Genomic DNA, 21,672 nt, shown 5'->3' on the forward strand with positions numbered 1-21,672 from the left:
AGAGCAGCCACAAAAATGTCCTGACAGAGCTCCTCTGTCTCCTGTCAGACTCTGACAGGAGCTCACAACCAGGAGATGACAGACTGGGACTGAAGAAGAGCAGGCTAACACCCCCATAGCGGTCGAACATAGGGCCCGATACTCAGCCTCTGTAGAAGAAAGTGCCACACTAGGCTGCTTCTTGCTGCTCCAAGAGACAGCACCAGAACCAAGGGTGAAAGCATAACCTGTAGTGGATCGTCTCGAATCCACATCACCTGCCCAATCAGAATCACTCCATCCAAAAAGAGTAATCCCATCTCCATACATGATCCCGAAGGATCGAGTCCCCTGCAAATAGCGAAGAACCCGCAAGGCCGCCTGCCAGTGATCCTGGGTAGGAGTCTGCATAAAAGAAGACAATAAAGCCACCACAAAAGAGATATCCGGCCTAGTGTGAAGCAGCCAGATAAGAGAGCCGACAAGGCACCTGTAACGGGTGGGATCAGTAAGAGGAACTCCTGCTGTCAAAAGCTTGGACTCAGGGTCCATGGGGCATGAAATAGGCCGACAATCAGCCATATCAAACTCCGAAAGAAGCTCGGAGATGTACCTGTGCTGTGAGATAAAAATGCCCTGTGCCATCTGATAGATCTCCAGACCTAGAAAGAAGTGAAGGATCCCTAGATCCGTCATGTCAAACTCCTGCTGTAAAATGGACCGTGTATGCTCCACCTGCTGAGTGGCGCTCCCTATAATGATAAGATCATCCACATACAAGATGAGGAACACCGAAAGAGAATCCACAACCCGAAAGTAGAGGTTGGGATCATAAGCGGAGCGCGCAAAGCCACTCTGTAGAAAGAAGCGGTCAATCCGCTGGTACCAAGCACGAGGAGCCTGCTTGACGCCATAAAGAGCCTTCCGCAGCCTGTAGACATGATCCTCCTTCCCCTGCACAAGAAAACCAGGAGGCTGTGAAACATAAATCTCCTCCTCAAGAACGCCATTCAGAAAAGCAGACTTGACGTCCATCTGATAGACAGGCCACCGGTGGTGAGCAGCAAGAGCCAAAAGAACTCGGATGGTGGACATCCTGGCTGTAGGAGCAAAAGTCTCAAAGTAATCCAACCCTGCACGCTGAGCAAAACCCTTGGCAACAAGCCTAGCTTTATGCTTGTCCAAGGAGCCATCTGCAAGATATTTGGTCTTAAAGACCCATTTCACACCAATCACCTTCCGTTTCGCGGGACGCGGTACAAGCTCCCACGTATGGTTTCGCTCGATGGAATCGAGCTCGGCCTGCATAGCCTGTCTCCAAATATCCTGTGCAAGAGCCTCCTCCACTGTGGAAGGCTCGGAATCCTGAAGAATCTGTGACATAAGAGCATAGTTCACACATAGTGAACTGTCCCGCTGGGCCTGTAAACGGGCTGATCGTCGTGGACCTGTAGAAGAAGCAGAAAAGTGGGTAACACCTGAATCCTGCATGAGCCGGCGATACCATAAAGGAATCCGGAGAGACTCCTGCGGCGGCTGGGAGGGAGACCGGGGGACCTCCGGAACCTGTAAAGCACCCAAATCGGAGAGGGACTCCCCCTCACCGAGTGAAGGTAGATCCTCCGCATCTGAAGAAGGCTCTATATCCCGTGAAGATCCCGAAGTGGCGGTAGAAGAGCTCGTAGTAGACGAAGGCACATCCACCAAGGGGAAAAGGGAAGCCAAAGGAGGAGGAATAGGGGGGGTGCTAAGGGGCATCCTGGAAGGAAGTGAAGGGAGAGAAGGTGGGGGGGGGGGGGGGGGGGTGGGGAGGGGGGGTCTGTCGATGATAAAGAAACATCTGTAAGAGAACCATCAATCGAATCCTCAGAGGCCGAAGCCTCATCAAAGATCACATCCCTGCTCACCTCAATCGTCCGCGTCGTCGGGTCATAGAGCCGATATCCCTTCGTGGTCGTGCTATAACCAACGAAGATAAGCTTTCGCGACTTAGAGTCGAACTTCGTCTTCCTCTTCTTCTTGTCCACATGGACAAAAGCATCGCACCCAAAGATGTGAAAATGGGACACGGAAGGCTTCTTCCCAAAGAAAGCCTCATACGGAGTCATGTCCTGTAATGCCGAAGTCGGAGAGCGGTTGCGTATATGCACCGCTGTAGCCACCGCCTCACCCCAAAGGAAATGAGGAAGACTCCTATGCTCCAGCATAGATCGGGCCATCTCAATCATGGTCCGATTCGCACGCTCCACCACACCATTCTCTGATGGTGTGTTCGGATGGGAATACTCCACCCGAATACCATGATCCCTGCAAAACTGAGAGAAAAGATGAGAAGTAAACTCTCCACCGTGATCAACTCGAACACCACGAACCTTGGAAGTGGTTTGGGTCTCCACAAACACCTGCCACTCACAGAAACGGGAGTACGCCTCGCTCTTGTACTCCAAGAAATAAGGCCACACATAACGACTAAAGTCGTCCACAATCAGCATCAAATACTTGGCCTTCCTAAGGGAGGCCGTGCCCATAGGTCCGCAAAGGTCGGTATGAACCAACTCAAGCGGAGAAGTAGCCCGCCTAGAAGCAACCTGCGGGTGAGGCTGCCGGTGCTGCTTGCCCCTCAAGCAGCTAGGGCATAATGTGTGAAGAGGAGGGAAATCAGGAAGTTCCTCCACCATCTTGCTCCTAGAAGCCCGGCGAAGAGAATCGAGGTTTAAATGGCCATACCGAGCATGCCAAAGCAGCCCAAGCTCATGGGAAGTCCGCGCAGCCAAGGCTGTGAGCGTATAAAGCCCACCCTCCTGTGAACCTGTCCAAAGAGCATCACCTGTAGAAGCATCCTCCACGGTGACTGCATCCTGAGTAAAAATGACCCGGGTACCCAACTGAGTAAGACCATGCACAGATAATAGGTTAAAACCCAGATCAAGGACATAGAGAACTTTGGCGGAGGAAGACCGCCTGTCAGAAAACATAGGTAAAGTCCCCACTCCGCGAACAGGAACTGTAGAATTGTCACCAATGGTGACTGTACCCCCTCTGGAACGAAGATCCTGAAGCCAATCCTGACGGAAGGTCATATGTGAAGATGCTCCACTGTCGACAAGCCAAGGCTTCTCCTGGGTGGTAGAAGCTAGGGCAGTGTCTTCCTCAACAAAGAGATGCACAAATGCAGATTCTGTTGTGGCTGGGGCCGCCTTCGAGTCCTTCTCCTTAGGCTTCAAATGGGGGTACTTCTGCCAACACTTCTCCTCGGGATGAGTGCCCTTCCCACAATGGGGACACTTGGGCTTTTTCTCCTTCGCATCCTTCTTGTCCTCCTCCTTCGTGTCCTTGGCCTTCTCCTTCTTTGTTTTCTTCTTCTTGCCGCCACCTGTGCCGGCCGTAAATGCCTTGGTGGAGCCACTGGCTCCCACCTCTTTGAGGCGCTCGTCATGCTCCAAGACAAGCGGGGAAAGCTCCTCCCATAGGAGTGTCTCACGGGTCCTCGAAGTGATGAGGCTGGTGTAGAAAACATCATAATGGGGTGATGGCAGCTGAGTCAACAGAATCATCGCCATATCCTCAGACGATATCAGACGACCAAGAGAGGCTAGCTCGCCTCGCATATCCTCCATCTTCGTGATGTGCTCCTTCATGGAAGAAGAACCATCAAGACTGAGCATCCGCAACTTCTTCTCCAGGGAAATCTTGTGGGCAAATGTCTTGTGCTGATACAAAGACGCAAGCTTTGTCCATACTTCCGCCGCGGTCTTTAACCTGTGAACATGTACAAGGACAGAATCATATAGACTCATAAAAAGAAAGGAACGGGCTCGAGAGTTGAGCCTATCCCATAAGGCTGCACGGTCCATAGAGGTGCCATCGGACGAATCCACGGGGGGTCGGTCGACGGGCGAAGAAACAAGCTCCCAAAGGTCAAATGTATCGAGGATGCAAGCAACCTTGCATGACCATAGGGAGTAGTTGGAACCATCCAACTTGTCTTCCTTCGGAAAGGAAGGGAGAATCGGCACCTGGATAGAGGGAATCAAGGAAGGCATCCGCACATCTGATGCAGTCTTGCTGCAATAAGAGATGACTAGTCAATTGGCTCATTGGACTAGTAAAAGGGTTGGATGCCCAAGAGGGATGGCCTAACCCTAGAATTTATGTATAAAGAGGATGCTAGCATAAATGATGTCCTTGACAAGGCTATCCATGTGGATGATCTCCACTGAGAACACAATAGAGACAAATGATCAATGGGATCTTGTCATGATTTCCACACATGGAAAGCCACCTATAAACAAAGGAAATATAAGACTTGATTGCTAATATAAAAAATCAATAGGAAGAGTTTCTTAAGATGGTAGAATCTCTTAAAATCTCAAGGCCATACTGAAAGAATGTGCAAGTGTCCATGCAGAGAGTGCCTACAAACACCTGGATCAGCAAAACGCAAAGAGATCTGATGTCGAACACCAGAAAAGAGACCACCAGCACCAAGAAACAGCCCGGACAGAGGTCGCCAGCAGGAAAGGAGTAGCCTGGGGTGAACGCGACCTGCAGAACAGCAAAACGCAGCCTGTAGGGAGGTCGCCCAGCAGCAGGAGAGGCCGCCTGGCTGCAAACGCAAGGTTGCTGCGACGCTGGATGACGTGGCAGCCCCTGCAATCAGCGTGGACAGCAAACGCAGGCTGAACAGCCTCCTGATACAGTCACCTGGCTGGGATGAAACTGTTGGCAGCCTCCTGAAGCAGTCGCCTGGCTGTTGTGGATCTGTTGACAGCAGCAGTAATGTATATCTCTCCTGAAGGTCGTCCTCCGTGCTCTCAATCAAGCGATGATACCATGTGAGAGTGCGTAGCGGAAGAAGAACACGAACACAGAGAAGAGGAGAGAGAAAGCAGAGAATGAAGGAAGAAAGTCTGCACTGACTGAGATGAATGCTGAATACACTGGAATGGACAGAACAGTCCCTGCACGCAGCCCGGAGAGTCAGTGAGGGAACCAGGACAGACTGGAAGCAGAGGCAGCACCAATGCCGGAGACGGAGACTGAGGGAGCAGTGCTGTACCTGCAGAGAACAATGCTGGACTGACTGGGGGGGCTGCTATAAATAGCCCCCAGGCCAGCAAACTGGCCGACCAGCCCGCCCTAACTGCCCAGAAAAATGGGTAGTCAGGGCAAAAAACAGCCCAGTTTGGGCTGGAACAAACCCAGGACTGCATGCTGCCTAGAGCAGCCACAAAAAAGTCCTGACAGAGCTCCTCTGTCTCCTGTCAGACTCTGACAGGAGCTCACAACCAGGAGATGACAGACTGAGACTCAAGAAGAGCAGGCTAACACTTACAACCCTACATCAAATGGCATGGCTAAAAGATATAATTGCACACTTTGTGAGAGAGTCAGATGCATATTGTCCACAGCTAATCTCCCGCACCAGTTTTGGGAAGAGGCTCTTAAAACTGCAGTTCATGTGTGCAATCGCTCTCCCAATCGTGCATTGGAAAATGGCATTCCTGAAGAGGTTTGATCCCGCAAACCTACTTCATATGACCATTTGCGTGTCTTTGGTTGTGACGCTTTTATGCATATTCCTGTAAATCAAAGAACTAAACTAGACATGAAATCCATCAAGGGCATCTTCATGGGATATGGAGATAAGGGAGAGATGGGGTATAGAGTTTGGCTTCCTCAGGATAGGAAGATAGTACGCAGTCGAGACATAGTATTTAATGAGGCAAAGTTACTGAAAAATGCTACACATGGTGACCTTGACAAGAAGAAGGTCACGTTTCAGCATGAACAGCCAGCCCTTCAGCAACCATTAGCTGAAGATTCTGTTCCTTTTGATGCTGAAAATGAGCAGCAACCTATTGTGCTACAGCCACAAGATAATGGACAACAAATTGATGCACATGATGGAATAGGACAGTAAGAAGAACATGCTGAAAACAGGTTATAGCAGCAAGAAAATGCTGAAAATTAGTCACCAGGTGATGGTGTGCATATATATACCTGAGGATGTAGGCCCATTGCCTATCAACACAGATCACTGGGTAAGGTCTACATGGGTCAGAAGGCAGCCATAGAGGTTTCAGCCATCTTTGGATTGAATTTTATTGATTGATGAACGCCTTTGACATTTAAAGAGGCACTGTCATGTGAAAATAAGAGAAAGTAGGAGCTTGCTATGCAGGAAGAGATGAGATCTCTATATGCGAAACAACACATGGGAGCTTGTACCTTTGCCCAAGCATAGGAAGGCTATTCCTAGCAAATGGGTTTATAAGGTGAAATGTATTGATGGGAAGCCCAAATACAAGGCATGTTTGATTGCTAACGGCTATATACAAAAGGAAAGTAAAGACTTCCAAGAGGTTTTTTCACCAGTGGTGAAGATGACTACACTCCGTGTTTTGTTTGCTCTCACTGCATCCTTGGATTTAGAATTGGATCAAATGGATGTGAAGACTGCTTTTCTTCATGGTGACCTAGATGAAGAGTTGTACATGAAACAACCCGAAGGTTTTGCTATTCCAGGGAAAAAGCTGTTAGAGTTCATAGCCTGTTTTTTAGGCAGCAGCACAGCTGGTCCAGCAGTCGGACCAGCTGCACAGTCGGACTGTGCTGCCTGCAGCCATTTTTATCAGGCTGCGCCCCATTTTTGAGCCCCGTTCTAGGTGATTTTTCGCCTATTTATTGCTGACGTTTTCAGCAGTCTGGCCACTATTCTCTGTCGCAGATTACAGACCGGTGCCGTGCAGATTTCTGTCTCTGTTCACAGATTTCAGACAGCAGACAGTGCAGACTGCAGCAGACTTCGAGGTGGACAGCAGGTTGCATCGTCGAGGTGGAGACACGCAGTCCAGCGCACTGCGCCCGTGTATATCTTTGTATTCAGCATTCTTTATACAGCAGATCTTCATTGTACACTGTCTCTTTCTCTCCCTTTTCTCTCTGCGTTCTCTCTCTCTCAGTCCTACGCTTCCGCACCGCTGCACTCTGACATGGTATCAGAGCAGTGTTTGAGGGCTGACTGAGCGCAGAATCAACCTGAAAAGGAGTTTCCATCGCAACACAAATTTGCGTTTTTTGCGTTTAAGGGCAGACAGGAGGGCTGCGCCTTGGAACAAGGCTGAAACGAGTGTGGGCGCACAGGAAAGGAGTACAAGTGGTGGATTTGCTGCTGTTTACTGCTGTTTGACGCGGAGAAAGTTTGAGTTTTCAACCTAAAAGTGCAGGTTTTGCTTTTTCATCGCCTCCGGCGGGTGAAGAAGCTTCGGGACGCGGAAGAGCCTTAGCAGGCTGAGTTTACTCAGTCACAGGGGGCTGCTTTTGCGTTTGAGAAGGCATTGCAGGTGAACATGTCTACAGAGATGGACTTGGAGTTCCAGGCGATTATGGACCGGAAGGTGCCTGTCCTACCGGCTCTTCCTACAGATCAGAAGCTCGACGGCGACAACTACCGCATTTGGCGCGTTATGATGTTGGCCATTCTGGAGTCCTATGATTTGGCGGAGTTGGTACAGGAAGATATTGACCGGCCTTCGGTAAGAGATGAGTCCAAACTCTCTTCCGATGCTCGTGCGGAGTTGGCCAGGGCCCAGTCTCATTGGGACAAACTGAATGCCAGGATTCGATCCTTTCTCTTTCTATCATGCACTACAGCCGTGATCGCTCACATTGAGCACTTGACGGTAGCTCGTGAGATATGGCTGGACCTTGATCAAATGTACAATCGGATGACCCTGATGAAGAGGGTTTCTTTGGAGGTACAGATGCGGACCTTGTCCGTCAATAAGTCTTCTTCGCTAAGGGAACACATTAACAAGCTAAGGCAGCTACAGATGCAGGTTCAGAATGCGGGCAAGCCAATTTCCTCCGAAGACATGGCGATTACACTCTTGTCCCAGTTGCCGCCACGATTCGGTACATTTTACTCTGCCCTTATTGCTTCGGGGCGAGAGTCTACTCTTCGGTGGGAAGAGTTGGTTCCTATGGTCTTGGACCAAGAGGAACAGCTAAAGGGACAGAATGCTTCCAAGACAGAGGCGTTGACAGGTCAAGCCTCTCAGAAGAAGGGGAAGGACCAAAAGAAGAAGAAGGGGGATAACAAGTCCAAGAAGGACAAGGAGAAGGACAAGGACAAAGACTCCACATGCCATATTTGTGGAAAGACTGGCCATTGGAAAAAGGATTGCCCTGACAAAGACTCGAAGGACACCAAGAAGAAGGAAACCAAGGATTCTGGAGAGGTGGCTGCACCCTCATCAGCTGCATTTCTACATTTAGTTGTCATTGAGGATGCTTCACCGAATGCTTCTGATGCTGCGATGGCGGCTCCCCAATCTCGAGAGTGGATTATTGATAGTGGTGCCTCACGGCACATGACTCCTTCATCAGATGGTGTTGCCCAGCTGCGACCTTCGCGTGGGCAGGTTCTCATTGGAGACAGCTCTTCAGTTTCTATTGCAGGTCGGGGTAAGATGCAGCTTATTCCGGATGGACGAGGTGGCACCCATACCTCAGAGGTTTTGCATGTACCAGGATTGGGGTACCATCTCCTTTCAGTTCATAAGATTTGCTCCCTTGGTCTTCTGGTGGAGTTTGACAGTTCTACAGTGCGAGTCCTTGATCGTGAATCGAGGAAGGTTCTATCATCTGGATATGAGGAGAACGGCATTTACAAACTGAAGTCTTCCACTGCCCTCTCTACTCTTCTCCTTACCTCACAGTCACAGTCTGAATTATGGCATGCTCGGTTTGGTCACCTGAACTATGACTATCTTCGGAAGGCGTCACGTGGACAGCTTGTTCGAGCGTTGCCGAATATAGTGGTGAGCCAACAGCCATGTGTCTCCTGCATACGGGGGAAGCAGCATCGGGATGCCATTCCCCACACAGCTTCGCGGCGGTCTACTTCACCGATGGAGCTAGTATCTACGGATCTATGTGGCCCTATGAGGAATGAGTCCCTGCGTGGGAGCTCGTACTTCATGCTGATCGTGGATGACTACAGCAGGATGACATGGGCCTATTTCTTGGCACTAAAGTCAGAAGCTTTCTCGCACTTCAAGGATTGGCTTCTCTTTGAGGAGAACCGATCAGGCCGGAAGTTGAAGACCTTGCGATCCGACAAGGGAGGTGAATTTGTGTCTAATGAATTTGCTCGGTTTTGTGCAGATAGAGGAATTCACCAGGAGTTTGCCAATACCAATACTCCTCAAGAAAATGGTATTCTAGAACGGAAGAACCGCAGTGTGATCGAGATGGCGCGCACCATGATGGAGCACCGACAGACCCCTCGGGTTCTGTGGGCCGAGGCTGTGGCTACTGCAGTCCACATTCTTAATCGATCCCCTACTTCGGCCGTGGAAGGGATGACTCCATTTGAGGCTTATTTTGGGACGAAGCCAGATGTTTCTTACTTTCGAGTCTTTGGGTGTGATGCCTATGTTCACATTCCCAAGGCTCACCGTGACAAATTTGAAGCGGCTTCCCGAAAACAGGTATTTGTTGGCTACAGCTCCCAGTCCCAAGGCTACCGACTGTATGATCCCGTCAAGCGGGATGTATATACTAGCCGTGATGTGCGGTTTGTGGAGGTTCCGGCTTCTTCAACGGGTGAGGAGCATCCCGTTCTTGGAGATCCAGGGGAGAGTTTGGCTCCTTCTACAGTTCCACTGGAGCCTGTGCCGTTTGATTATGATTCTGTTTCTGACACAGAGTCTACTGTTCCACCGGATCCTTCTGAGAAGTTACCACCGGTGGACATTCCAGAGTCTTCTACTGATGGAGAACGACGAGGGGAGGTTCGGCCTCCTCCTCGCTGGGCCCGTGACACACTCCGTGATTCAGGGATCGAGGGGGTTCCTGAGGAGTGGGGACCGCAGGATGGTCCGCGGCGGTCACGGAGGCACCAGGCGCATTCTTCGGAGCTTGTTTGCTCCAATTATTGTTTGATGTCCCGAGTTATGCAGGATCGAGAGCCCACCTCCGTGAAGGAGGCTTTACAGTCCGCCCCATGGAAGAAAGCTATGGAAGCTGAGTTGGAGGCTATTGAGAGGAATGGCACTTGGTCACTTGTGCCACGCCCCCCGAAGAAGAAGGTGATTGGAGTCAAGTGGGTCTTCAAGACCAAATATCTCATTGATGGTACTTTGGATAAGCACAAGGCTCGCCTTGTTGCTAAGGGTTTTGCCCAGCGCCCAGGGATTGACTGTCATGACACCTTTGCCCCTACAGCTCGTATGGCAACCATTAGAGCTGTTCTTGCTTTGGCTGGCCATAGGAGATGGCCTGTTTATCAATTGGATGTGAAGTCGGCCTTCCTGAATGGTGATTTGAAGGAGGAGATCTACGTTGAGCAACCTCCTGGCTTTGGTTCTTCAGATGGGAAAGTCTACAGGTTGAAGAAGGCCCTGTATGGTCTCAAGCAGGCCCCGCGAGCTTGGAATGAGAAGATTGATTCGTTCCTCCAGACTCAGTTGGGATATCGGCGGTCCAAGGCCGATCCGCAACTGTATGTTCACACTTCCGAGGATGGTTGTGTGCTGTTTGTATTATATGTTGATGATTTGATTGTCATAGGTGATGATGCACAGCAGGTCCAGGAGACAAAGTCAGCTTTACATCGGACGTTCGAGATGACGGATTTGGGGCTACTCCATTTCTTTTTAGGCCATGAGATTTATCAGTCTCAGAGGAGGATCTTTCTCTCCCAACAGAGATATGTACAGGAGCTCTTGGTGACTTTTGAGATGGAAGATTGTCGGGCCCTCTCTACTCCTATGGATCCGAACTGGAAGGCCACTTCCCACTCAGCTTCTCCTTTGGCGGATGCTTCCCGCTATCGACAGTTGATAGGGTCTTTGATTTGGCTTCTCAACACGAGTGTTGATCTATGTTTTGCTGTTGGGCTCTTGGCAGGGTTCATGAGTGAACCTAAGACGGTGCATTGGCAGGCTGCTCAGAGGATACTTCGGTATCTGAGGGGGACGTCTGATTTGGGGATTCATTACCCCGCAGGGACAGATGGGTCAGATCTTGTACTTGCAGGTTGGAGCGACTCGAATTGGGCCGGTGACGTGGACCACAGGCGGTCTACAACAGGTTACTGCTTTACTTTGGGTGGCGGTGTTATTTCATGGAGTAGCAAGAAGCAGCCCACGGTAGCCCTTTCGTCTACTGAGGCGGAGTATCGGGCCGCATCTTCCACCACATGCGAGGTAGTGTGGCTTCGGAGATTGTTGGAGGAGCTTGGGTGCCCCCAGACTCGTCCTACATTGCTGCGATGTGACAATGAGAGTTGCATTGCCTTGGCAAGGAACCCTGTTTTTCATGCCCGGACGAAGCACATTGAGATTCAGTACCACTTCATTCGAGAAAAGCTTCTGGATGAGACCATCACTGTGGAGTATTGCAAGACGGAGGATAATCTTGCGGATTTGTTTACGAAGGCGCTTCCTCAAGCTCTACTTCGGCAACATTCCAGATCCCTCAGGCTTCTGCCCTGTCTAGGCTCTGAGAGGGGGTGTTAGAGTTCATAGCCTGTTTTTTAGGCAGCAGCACAGCTGGTCCAGCAGTCGAACCAGCTGCACAGTCGGACTGCCACGTGGCAGTCCGACTGCCTGCAGCCATTTTTATCAGGCTGCGCCCCATTTTTGAGCCCCGTTCTAGGTGATTTTTCGCCTATTTATTGCTGACGTTTTCAGCAGTCTGGCCACTATTCTCTGTCGCAGATTACAGACCGGTGCCGTGCAGATTTCTGTCTCTGTTCACAGATTTCAGATAGCAGACAGTGCAAACTGCAGCAGACTTCGAGGTGGACAGCAGGTCGCATCGTCGAGGTGGAGACACGCAGTCCAGCGCACTGCGCCCGTGTATATCTTTGTATTCAGCATTCTTTATACAGCAGATCTTCATTGTACACTGTCTCTTTCTCTCCCTTTTCTCTCTGCGTTCTCTCTCTCTCAGTCCTACGCTTCCGCACCGCTGCACTCTGACAAAAGCATTTAGTTTGTAAGTTGAAACGCAGCTTAAATGGGCTGAAACAAGCTCCTAGACAGTGGTATAAAAAATTTGATACCTTTTATACTCAGCCATGGATTCAAACGCAAATCACTACTTACACACTAAGAAGGCTGATGATGGAAGCCTTGTTGTGCTGGTTTTATATGTGGATGACATGCTGATTGCAAGAAAGCATAAGAGTACTTTACATACTCTTAAAAGGCAGCTGAGTTCAGCCTTCTCAATGAAAGATTTGGGAGCAATTGAACACATTTTGGGCATGCGCAGTAAAAGAGATCGAGGACAGCACTTATTGTTCCTCTCACAAGACAAGTACATCAGCAAAGTACTTGACAGATTTAATATGGCTGATGCTAAGTCTCTTGGTGTGCCTTTACCACCATATACAAATCTTAGCAAAGCTGATTGCCCAAAAGATGATGCAACTGCTACTGCGATGAAGTGCCTATGGATAAGGAAGCGTTCATACCAAAACTTAAGAGGAACACAATAACTGTAACAAACCCCCCTCAATTGAATGATGTGAACATATATGGGGAATAGGCAGAGCAATCCCCAAATGGTATCAAACCTAGAGCCTTGCAAAAGGCTTCAAACTTCTCTCTAGAGAAAACTTTCGTAAACACATCTAGCAAGTTGTCTTGTGTAGGGATATAAGCCAAGTCAATCTTCCCTACATGAAGCCTCTCTCTGACATAATGATAATGCACCCCAATGTGCTTAGTGCAAGCATGAAAAACTAGATTCCTTGCAACTACCATCACACCCTGACTATCAGTATAGATAGGAGTGGTAACTGTTGTTCCACACTAAGGTTAACCAAAAGGCATCTGAGCCATACACATTCCAACGTAGCTATAAATACTACCCTGTATTCAACTTCACAACTAGATATGGCCATCGTAGACTGTTTCTTGCTCAAGCAAGAAGTACATGAATCGCCAAGCATTAAACGATTGCCACTAGTGGACACCCTCATGTCAAAACACCAATCACTATCTGTGAATGCATGCAAGCAAAGAGTAGTGCCTTTAGGATAAAAAAGACCCAACGTCTGAGTGCCTTTAAGATAACGAAAGACACATTTAACAGCTTGCCAATGTGTAGTGCCAGTGTTGTGCATAAAGTGTGCCAAACTGAGAGACCCCAAATTTAATATCTATCATCTATTACACAAATACAATAAACAGCCAACAGCCTACAAATAAAAAGAAGCATCAATTGTTTCTCACGTATCCTCAACTATAAACCTGTGGCGTGTCTCAACGAGAATAGAGATAGGCTTGCAGTCTTACATCTAAAACGCTCAAGAAGCAACCCAATGTGCTTAGACTATTGCAAATTAATGCCCCCCTCAACAAAAGCTAAGATAGTAGTGCAAATGGCTAAGATCTATCACATCAAACACATGCTGCAATTCAGCTTTTAAGGCTGAAATATGTGTCTCGTGAGGTCCAGTCAACAACGTGTCATCCACATAAAGAATGAGAATCAAGAGGCTATCCTTATCTTTGCAAACATAAATGTGCTTTCAGTGTGTGAACTATTGAACCCAAGAGCAATTAAGTATGCATGTATCTTTTCATACCACGCCCTAGGTGCTTACTTTAAACCATAGAGGGCCTTATGCAAATGGCACACTTTGTTTTTTTACCCGTTTTGAACAAAGCCAAGAGGTTGAGTGGCATAAACCTTCTCATGAAGATCACCATTCGAAAAAGCAATCATTACATCCAACTATCACGAGGACGTGAAATTTTGAGATGCTTTAATCTTGCTTGCTGAGATTGAGGAATTTCACGAAGATTCAAGAGGCCAGCAGCTAATATCAAATTTGGAACCAGTCAACTCGATGTAATGTTGCATATTAGTTAAGTTGGAATTGTAGCAATATGAAAGTATAAAGCATCGCAATGCTTAAGGGGAAGAAAGGCCTACAACCTAGTGGAGATTTCGAGGCAAGTAAAGTTAGAGGTAAAGTTTCCATATGCTTCTTGGTAAAGCTTTAGCATTGTTTCACCAATAGATATGAAGTGGATGGAAGAGGATGACTTAGCAAACTATCCTTAGTTGTTGCAACTTTACCTAGATGCCTTTCAGTTAGAGCTGAACTCAATCAGGTTAAGCAGGGCAAGGGTCCAAAACATTGCCTGATGCTCAAGGGGGAGGTAGCACTTCCACTCCTCTAGTTGTAGGCAACTCTCATATGAACTGGATCTCGAATGTATTCAGTATGTATCCAAGGTACTATGATGACAATATGTCCGCCATGGGGTCACTACTCAGTGTATTAGTCATTGCCGAGATGTATGGAGATGAGTATGAGTTTCACACGCGCACTGAAACTATACTTTTACATCAATTAATGATCAGTTTGGCATGAGCTTTTGCCTCAATTTCCAAACAAAAATTTTAATCATTAGTTTTCAAATCAATAACAAGTGATCGGTTTATGATTAGATTATGCTCAATTTTCAATGCTTTACAACTAGTTCCATAGACAATAGCATGTTAGCAAATGCCATTGATAGTTTCAGCAATGGTTTATGCTAAGAATATGCTTTTCTATGGTTGATAGTCAGAACAGTTGAGAAACATGAGTTATGGATACATTCAATGAGTTTCTAGCAACAGTTCAGGACTGATTTTCAGTTTTATGTTATGTATATGCTGGCTAGAGATTTTCTACAAGTTTGGGGCATGTAGCATGGTTGGACAACACTGCAGAATGTTGTGACTGTGATGTCTTATGGAAATTCTAGTATAGTATGCTTTACCTTTGGCACAATGCAGTGCAATAGAGGACGATTGCAGGGATTTCAAGGGGGAGATCTATCACGAAGACTTGAAATTTTGAGATGCTTTAATCTTACCGATAACATTTGATTAAGCTATTAATCAAATGTGCAAGGTTGTTTAAGCACATGTGATACACATGGTAGTTACTTCATGGTAACACGCCAAGAACCTCGAGGATGCAGTGAGTATCAAATGCAAAAGTTGTAATAAGTTATGTTTAACATGTACTAGGTGGTACCGATGTCAGATTTGGGCCTAGACAAATATATTGGCCACTAATATCAATGGTGACATTAGAGACTATGTATTAATTAATTAATTAATGCTAGTCCAAGCATCAATAACTGCTCAAGGATACTTGGAAGACAATTTGGCCGATCCAATTTAATTGTTGGTTTGTGAAATCAATTTTATGAGCACTAGAATAACCATTAAATTAATTTTCTGAATTAGTATTTTAAAAATTAATTTAATAAGCTAGATAATGCTGAAAATTGGATTTAGAAGGCTGCCGCTTGGCAAAAATCTCCATGCAAGATTGAAAAACGTCTTTGAAGACTGGAGAGAGGCATTCAATGAATTCAACTTGCAAAAGAGAGGGAGGAGATGCTGCTGGTCTGATCTACAGCCATTGGAGAAACTTTTGAGGCAGCCAAGGGCAAGAGAAGACCAATCAATAACACGTGACAGCAATTTTGAGGCTTCTTGGAGCTGGCGACAGCAACTGATGGTTGGAGACAGCGGATTATGGCATTCCTAGCAATAGGCGATAACTTTGGCAGTAATTGACAGACTACAACCAATCTAAAGACCTTTCTCACAAAGAATTCTTGATTTTCTCTCTTTTCTAGCATTCTCTCACCTTCTCTAACTTGTACTCAATCAATCTCAGCATTTCTCAACCTTTTGGATCAAATTTCAATCAAATCTGGTGGACAGCAAAGAGATCTCTACTGTAAACCCTAAACTTCTATAGAAATTAGGGTTTGATAGACCCATGCCAATTGGTAAAGGCATTGTACACTCAATTCAGCACTTGAAATTTATGTAATTGTCAGAGAATTCAGATACCAACCCATTCATTGTAACTTGGGCAATATTTAACCAATTGATGGTTCCATTTATGCAAGTCCTAGGTAAAAAATCAAGGAGCAATTGCCCCGAATTGATGGCTGATTGTTACTACAACAAACAAGCTTTTTGGAACAACAAAGGAGATTGTAAATCTCAACTTGTACTCATTCCATTAGCACCAAAAGGGACGCCAATTTTTGGGGTGAGCAGGTATCCAATGTCTGAGATTATTAAGGTAATTTGTGTATTTCAAGTTATGTTCATTTGCTAATTGGTGTAATTAATTGCTTAATCAAAGAATTACCACCCTTTCCAAGAAGATAGACTGGTTTCACCAACTGATACACATGTCAATCATAATGAGCAGCCAAAGCAATGACACATGGTGGTCATATGTGAAGTGGATGCAAACATCTCATCATAGTCAACCCCATGCTATTGGGCATACCCTTTGGCAACACGATGTGCCTTGTAGCGGTCAATGCTACCATCAAATCTATGTTTTAATTTGCAAACCCACTTTGTACCTATAGCACACTTGCCAATAGGCAAGTCACATTTGCCATTTGGATAAATAGACTTTATTTTTTATTGCAAAGCTGCCATCCAATGTTCATTTTGTAAAGCATCATGTTAAAAAGCAGGTTCGTCATTGCATGCAATAGCTACAAGTGCCTACACAACTAAGTTACCCTGTGCATGGCAAGTGGCTGCTCTAGTTCTACAGGGAAGTGGAATGGACTGTTTGCTGTTCCGTAATGTATCTAACAGCCATCTAGGGACCAAATAGCAACCCTCTCATCCGCCACTTTATAATCAACAATGCCTTGATCAATGGGCTGAAAATCAGGCTGCCGTTCAGCATGTATTTGATGCTGATTTTGCTACTATAAACCCTCAATAGGTTGCAAAAATTGACCAAAATCAAGTGCACTTTGCTGAAATAATGGCAACAAACTGTCAAACATGTCCATAGGCCCCACATTGGGCTGATTTTTGCAGTCCATGAAGGGCTGACCAGTATGTTTAGCACATACTATATCTCTACTAACAAAAATATTGTTGGTGAAGACACTGATGAGGATATATTTGTATGTATATTAAATTCCCAGGGGGACCTTCAATGTTTGCACAATATTACAAAGGTCCCATTGTTTTAGTTTCACAAAGGCAATTCACAATTGTTGGTAACACAAATATCAGACTTGAACTAAAATCACAAGCCCCAACCACAAATTGTGTGACTAAATTATCAAACTGCTAAATCATCTAGACACCTAAGGGGACCAACCTCAACTAAGATGCCAGCTTATAGAAGTTTCATAAGTGTCCCTATGACAACTTCAAAGTTTCATAAGTGTGCCTAAATTGTTTTTAAGATCACAAAATGGACTCAAATAAGAATACAATGTAAGTTTGCCTCATCAAGTCCATCTCCTGCTATGTTACAAGGACTTGCAACAAAATAACAATCGACTTTGCTCAATATCCCAGCTCAACAAATCTTCGGCCAAGTTTATCGCCAATAGTCATGTAGACTTTAATATACAGTTTGCTCACTTCCTGCTTGCATCTACTGCAACAGGGCTCATTGCTGAAATTTTGAGTAATGTGTTGTCTTCAAGTTCATGAATGCTTGTGATTTAGCTTCTATGCATGCTTTAAATGAAGGAACCATTGGCACACTACCCTTGACCCTGAGATTCTCCTCTTGTACATAAAAACAGGTCGCTACGTTCTTGCTTCCTCCTAACTATGGTGATTGCTCTTACAGTCACTTTGGTTGCAAATTAGTAGATTCCATTCCATTTCTCATGCACAATCTCTAGTTTTATGTGTGCATGCATGTATTAGGTCTCTATGCACATTGGCCGTGTGCTTCACTGTGTAACAAGACTGCAAGAATTATTCTATCCTCAAAATATTAACTATCATCAAATGTAGCTATACAAAACGTCAACACGTCTACAACCACCACACAAACTGGTAACTTTTATGATAGAATGAAGTGCAAACTCAATAATTACATACCATCTCACTGCCTTTGTAATGTAAAATATTGGGATGACGTAGAATGCTCAACAAGGCAATCTCCTGAGTAAAAAGAGAATAGTAAAAAGTCTACATTAGAAAAACTTTCTGAGAATGCCATTTCCACAAAGTGTTAACTCAGAGCCCAAGATTGCCCCCTCCACATTCTTATGACTAATTCTGACTACCTAGTAAATGGCTTTTAAGAAAGATTTAAGTAGAACCTTCTCACTGAAACATCTAAGTTTTGATTGAAATAGAAATTAAAGCAGAATGAAATCAAAAACAAACAAAATATTGCCTGATGTTACAAACTCCTACATACATTTCATGGTTCTCTTCTTAACTCCTACATACATTTCATGGTTCTCTTCTTAACTAAGTTTTATAAAAGTTTAAAGTCTAAAGGACGAGTAATTAGCAGTAATAAGTTCAATCCAATCATGGTCATAGTATAGCAATTTCCTCTTCCTCACTGGTGAATGTAATTCTCTTAGCACCTTCGCTTGCATTAGCTCCATAAACAGAATGACTATGGCATGCAGTTTTTTTCATTATTGTGCATCTTCTTGCAATATGTGTTCTGTCCTGCACGAGTTGTTGCTGGGAGAATCTAGAAATACGTAAGGCAAGTTGCAACAGCCTTGGTAACCTAGGCTTATCCTACCTCTACAACCCTCAACTTTTTTATCACAAATCTGTGTTTGGAAAGAGATGCATTCCAGGTGCTTTGATACAATTACAGGATCCCTCACTCTGCAGGTATACAGTTTTTTCATAACCAGAATGACTGTAGCATATAGTTCTTTTCCATTATTGTGCACTCTTCTTGCAATGTGTGCTTTGTCCTGCATGAGTTAATACTTGGAGCAACTAGAAATAAATATGGCAAGTTGCAATAGCCTTGGTAACTTAGGCTTCTCCTACCTCTTCAACTCTCAACTTTTTAATCTCAACTCTGTTTTTCAGAATAGATGCATTCAGGGTGTTTTGATAAAATTACAGTATCCTCACTCTGCAGGTAGTATGTCCTTGGGGTGTTCATGTTTCTTGTGAGGCTTTGTTGTTATTATGTCATGGTTTTCCTTAGATGTGGCTAGTATAGTTTCGTCAACCTGTTGTGACAGTGTTGTATCCACTCTTGATTGGTCAATGTAAGTTCTATTGTCAGTGGGTTGAGCGTTGCAAGCAACTATTGATGGTAATGGTTGCTTTGATTTATCAGAACACACAGGTGTGTCTGAGGTTTCACTGCCCTTGGACTTGATGCTTTATTCCTCAACTCTTCACCACTCTTGGTCTCAATCTTCTTTACGTCTACATCCAATTGCAATTGTCATTATTTTCGTTGTTTTCTCCTCTTTTTCATGGGTAATCGAGGTGTATCCTTTAATAACTCAAGACCCTGAACTAGGTTAGCCATTGATGTGCTTGGTTGGGCCTCAGCCTTCTCTTTCTTTGGTGTGTCCTCATGAGACATAGGCGAGGCCTACTGAACAGCCTTGCTAGGTTGTGATGGTACAAGTGCCTTCCTTTTTGGAGAGTCTAGCTCTTTAGCTAAGTCCCCTCCGTTTAGCCCCTCATCTGATTGCATTGGCAGTTGCTCCTGGTCACATGTGTTCGCTCTAGACTCTTGTCCTTGCCCATTGGAACATGCCTCCATTGCATCTTATCAAAGCGAATGTTGTGTTTAGAGTTGTTTCTCTCTTGCTCTGGCATGCTAATTTGCCTTGCACACATTGACTCTAAGAAATAAACTAACTATCAAGATGTGCCCTCAAAAACCAACATTCAGGGACCAAGTTTGCTTACCCCTGATGTGTATACTGAGACAAATCCATAAAAAACTGACAAGCAACCAACTAAAATTGCAATTTTCACTGCACAGAAAATCCCCCTTGAATGTCAAGAAGGAAACAAAGCATTCTAAGCTCTGGCTTTTACAAACAGGAAGCTTCACAATGAGAATACTAGAACATGTAAAGACCATCAAATAACAACATGCTGAATTCTATGCTTGAAGACTTTAGAAGTGATACGCAGTTTTGCACTAACCTGTGCAAGTTGCTTTGCACATTCCTTTGACCTTGGATCATCATGTACAATCTCAACTTCTTTGATTGCACACATCATTCCAGTTTCACTGGAAAACAACAAAGTATCAATATTTTATCAACATGGAAAAGAATGTAGAGAACAAGTTTTCGATGACAATATTCGGACCTGTGATGTCCTTTGTAAACTTTCCCAAATGATCCGCTTCCAAGCAGTTTGCCTTTAATCCATTTTCCAGAAGGTGGAACAAGCTCAGCTCTGCCTGGACTTCTTGGCCAAATCCCTGAAGTTAATGATGACTGGGGAATCCCTGTTTCCTTTCTTGGGGAAGTAGCTCCAGACAAATTTCTTGGACGAGGGGAAACAGGGACAGATGCAGATGATCGGGTTTTCAACGATTTCGGAGGCAATGGAAGTGGGTGTGCATGGCGTGATTCCTCGCTTCTTCCAGTAGGACCTTCAGGGCCTGGTCCAACTGCCAAAGGATGTTGTGGAGAGGCCACTCTGCTCGTCAGCTTAGGACTTGAAAGAGGGCTTCTTCTGGGGCTGGTGTAAGTGCTCCTGTTTGGACTGTGAAGAGGAGACCTTTCTTGACTATTTCTGTCCTGTACCCATGCCAAATCAGCTTCCCTTGAATTGTATAAGTTTTGAGATGGAGTAGCTCTTGCCGAGTCATGGTCAGGGCTTTTCGAAATAGACTCTCCAGCACCTCTGGCACGAGGACTTGGTAGTGGACTAGCCACTGCACTACTGGAAACATTGGTCTTGTCATTTATGCAACCATGTAAATCTCTATTCCCTTCCTTTTTTCTAGATTTTCTAGGGACCTTTTGTAAAGGAGGGGCCGGAAGCGGGCTCCAAGACCAGCCTGAGTCATCTCCTGCAGCATCTCTGTGGCAGAACAAGCAATAATTGAGTACATTTTCAGCCCTAACAAAGACCAGACTTGTGCATAACTCGGTATCAAAGGAAATGGAAAATTCTTGACAAAGGTGATATCTACCAAAAGCTTTCACATTTTTTGAACAATAAGAAATGAGAAGCAGCTTGCATGATCTGGACAACTACCCAACCACATAAAGAAGAAAATCACCAGATCAATTGTCTCAGATTGTGAAATAAAAGTCCAGACAATGTGGGACAACAAACAGAGACCACCTGATAGCTAAGCCTTAGATAAGTATAAGCCAGGTCCACGAGTTGCACAGGAGGTGAATACAGTAACCAGACATTATGTTCATGATCTACTTGCTATTCTTGATATAGTATAACTAGCATTACAAAATTTCTAAGCCTTACATACTATAAGCCAGGTCCACAAGTAAATAAATAGAAGGCCTTACTTGGACAGGAGATGAACACGGTAACCAGACATTATGTTCACGATCTACTTGCTATTCTTGACATACTAAGCATTGACTGTATAACTAGCATTACAAAATTTCTCGGCAAACATGTGCTATATGACATCCATCGGCCCCATTAAAGCACATTAAAAATTTTATGTTCTCGAATCTCTCTTTCCAATGACATGAATTAACATGAAACATAGTAAGTAGGGTATACAGATGATCTGGAGTCCAGGGAATAAAAACAGACAAAAGAGCTATGACCTGCACTAAAATTGTTTCCAATAGAAAGTCAGATGAACTTAGAACCAAGCTTGGGCTTGGTCTTGATTGATGCGATGTTTTGTTTGCCAAGAAAGATAAG

The 21,672-nt window shown here is 45.4% G+C and overlaps 1 protein-coding gene across 2 annotated transcripts in view; it reads right to left on the reverse strand.

The window, feature by feature from the left end:
- Positions 1-21,672, reverse strand: part of LOC148024620 (uncharacterized) — a 164,352-nt gene that overhangs the window by 61,427 nt on the left and 81,253 nt on the right. For both annotated transcript variants that reach the window (XM_087694248.1, XM_087694247.1), the window contains exons 3-5: positions 20,128-20,850; positions 19,960-20,047; positions 17,905-17,967 (exon numbers count right to left, since the gene is read on the reverse strand). In XM_087694248.1, coding sequence (XP_087550374.1) covers positions 17,905-17,967; positions 19,960-20,047; positions 20,128-20,850 — 874 coding nt within the window. The remainder of the gene's footprint in view (positions 1-17,904; positions 17,968-19,959; positions 20,048-20,127; positions 20,851-21,672) is intronic.

Source organism: Lygodium microphyllum, chromosome 15 (genome assembly GCF_053477565.2).
Source record: "Lygodium microphyllum isolate KBCC chromosome 15, Lygodium_microphyllum_v1.1.10, whole genome shotgun sequence".
NCBI classification, from domain to species: Eukaryota; Viridiplantae; Streptophyta; class Polypodiopsida; order Schizaeales; family Lygodiaceae; genus Lygodium; species Lygodium microphyllum.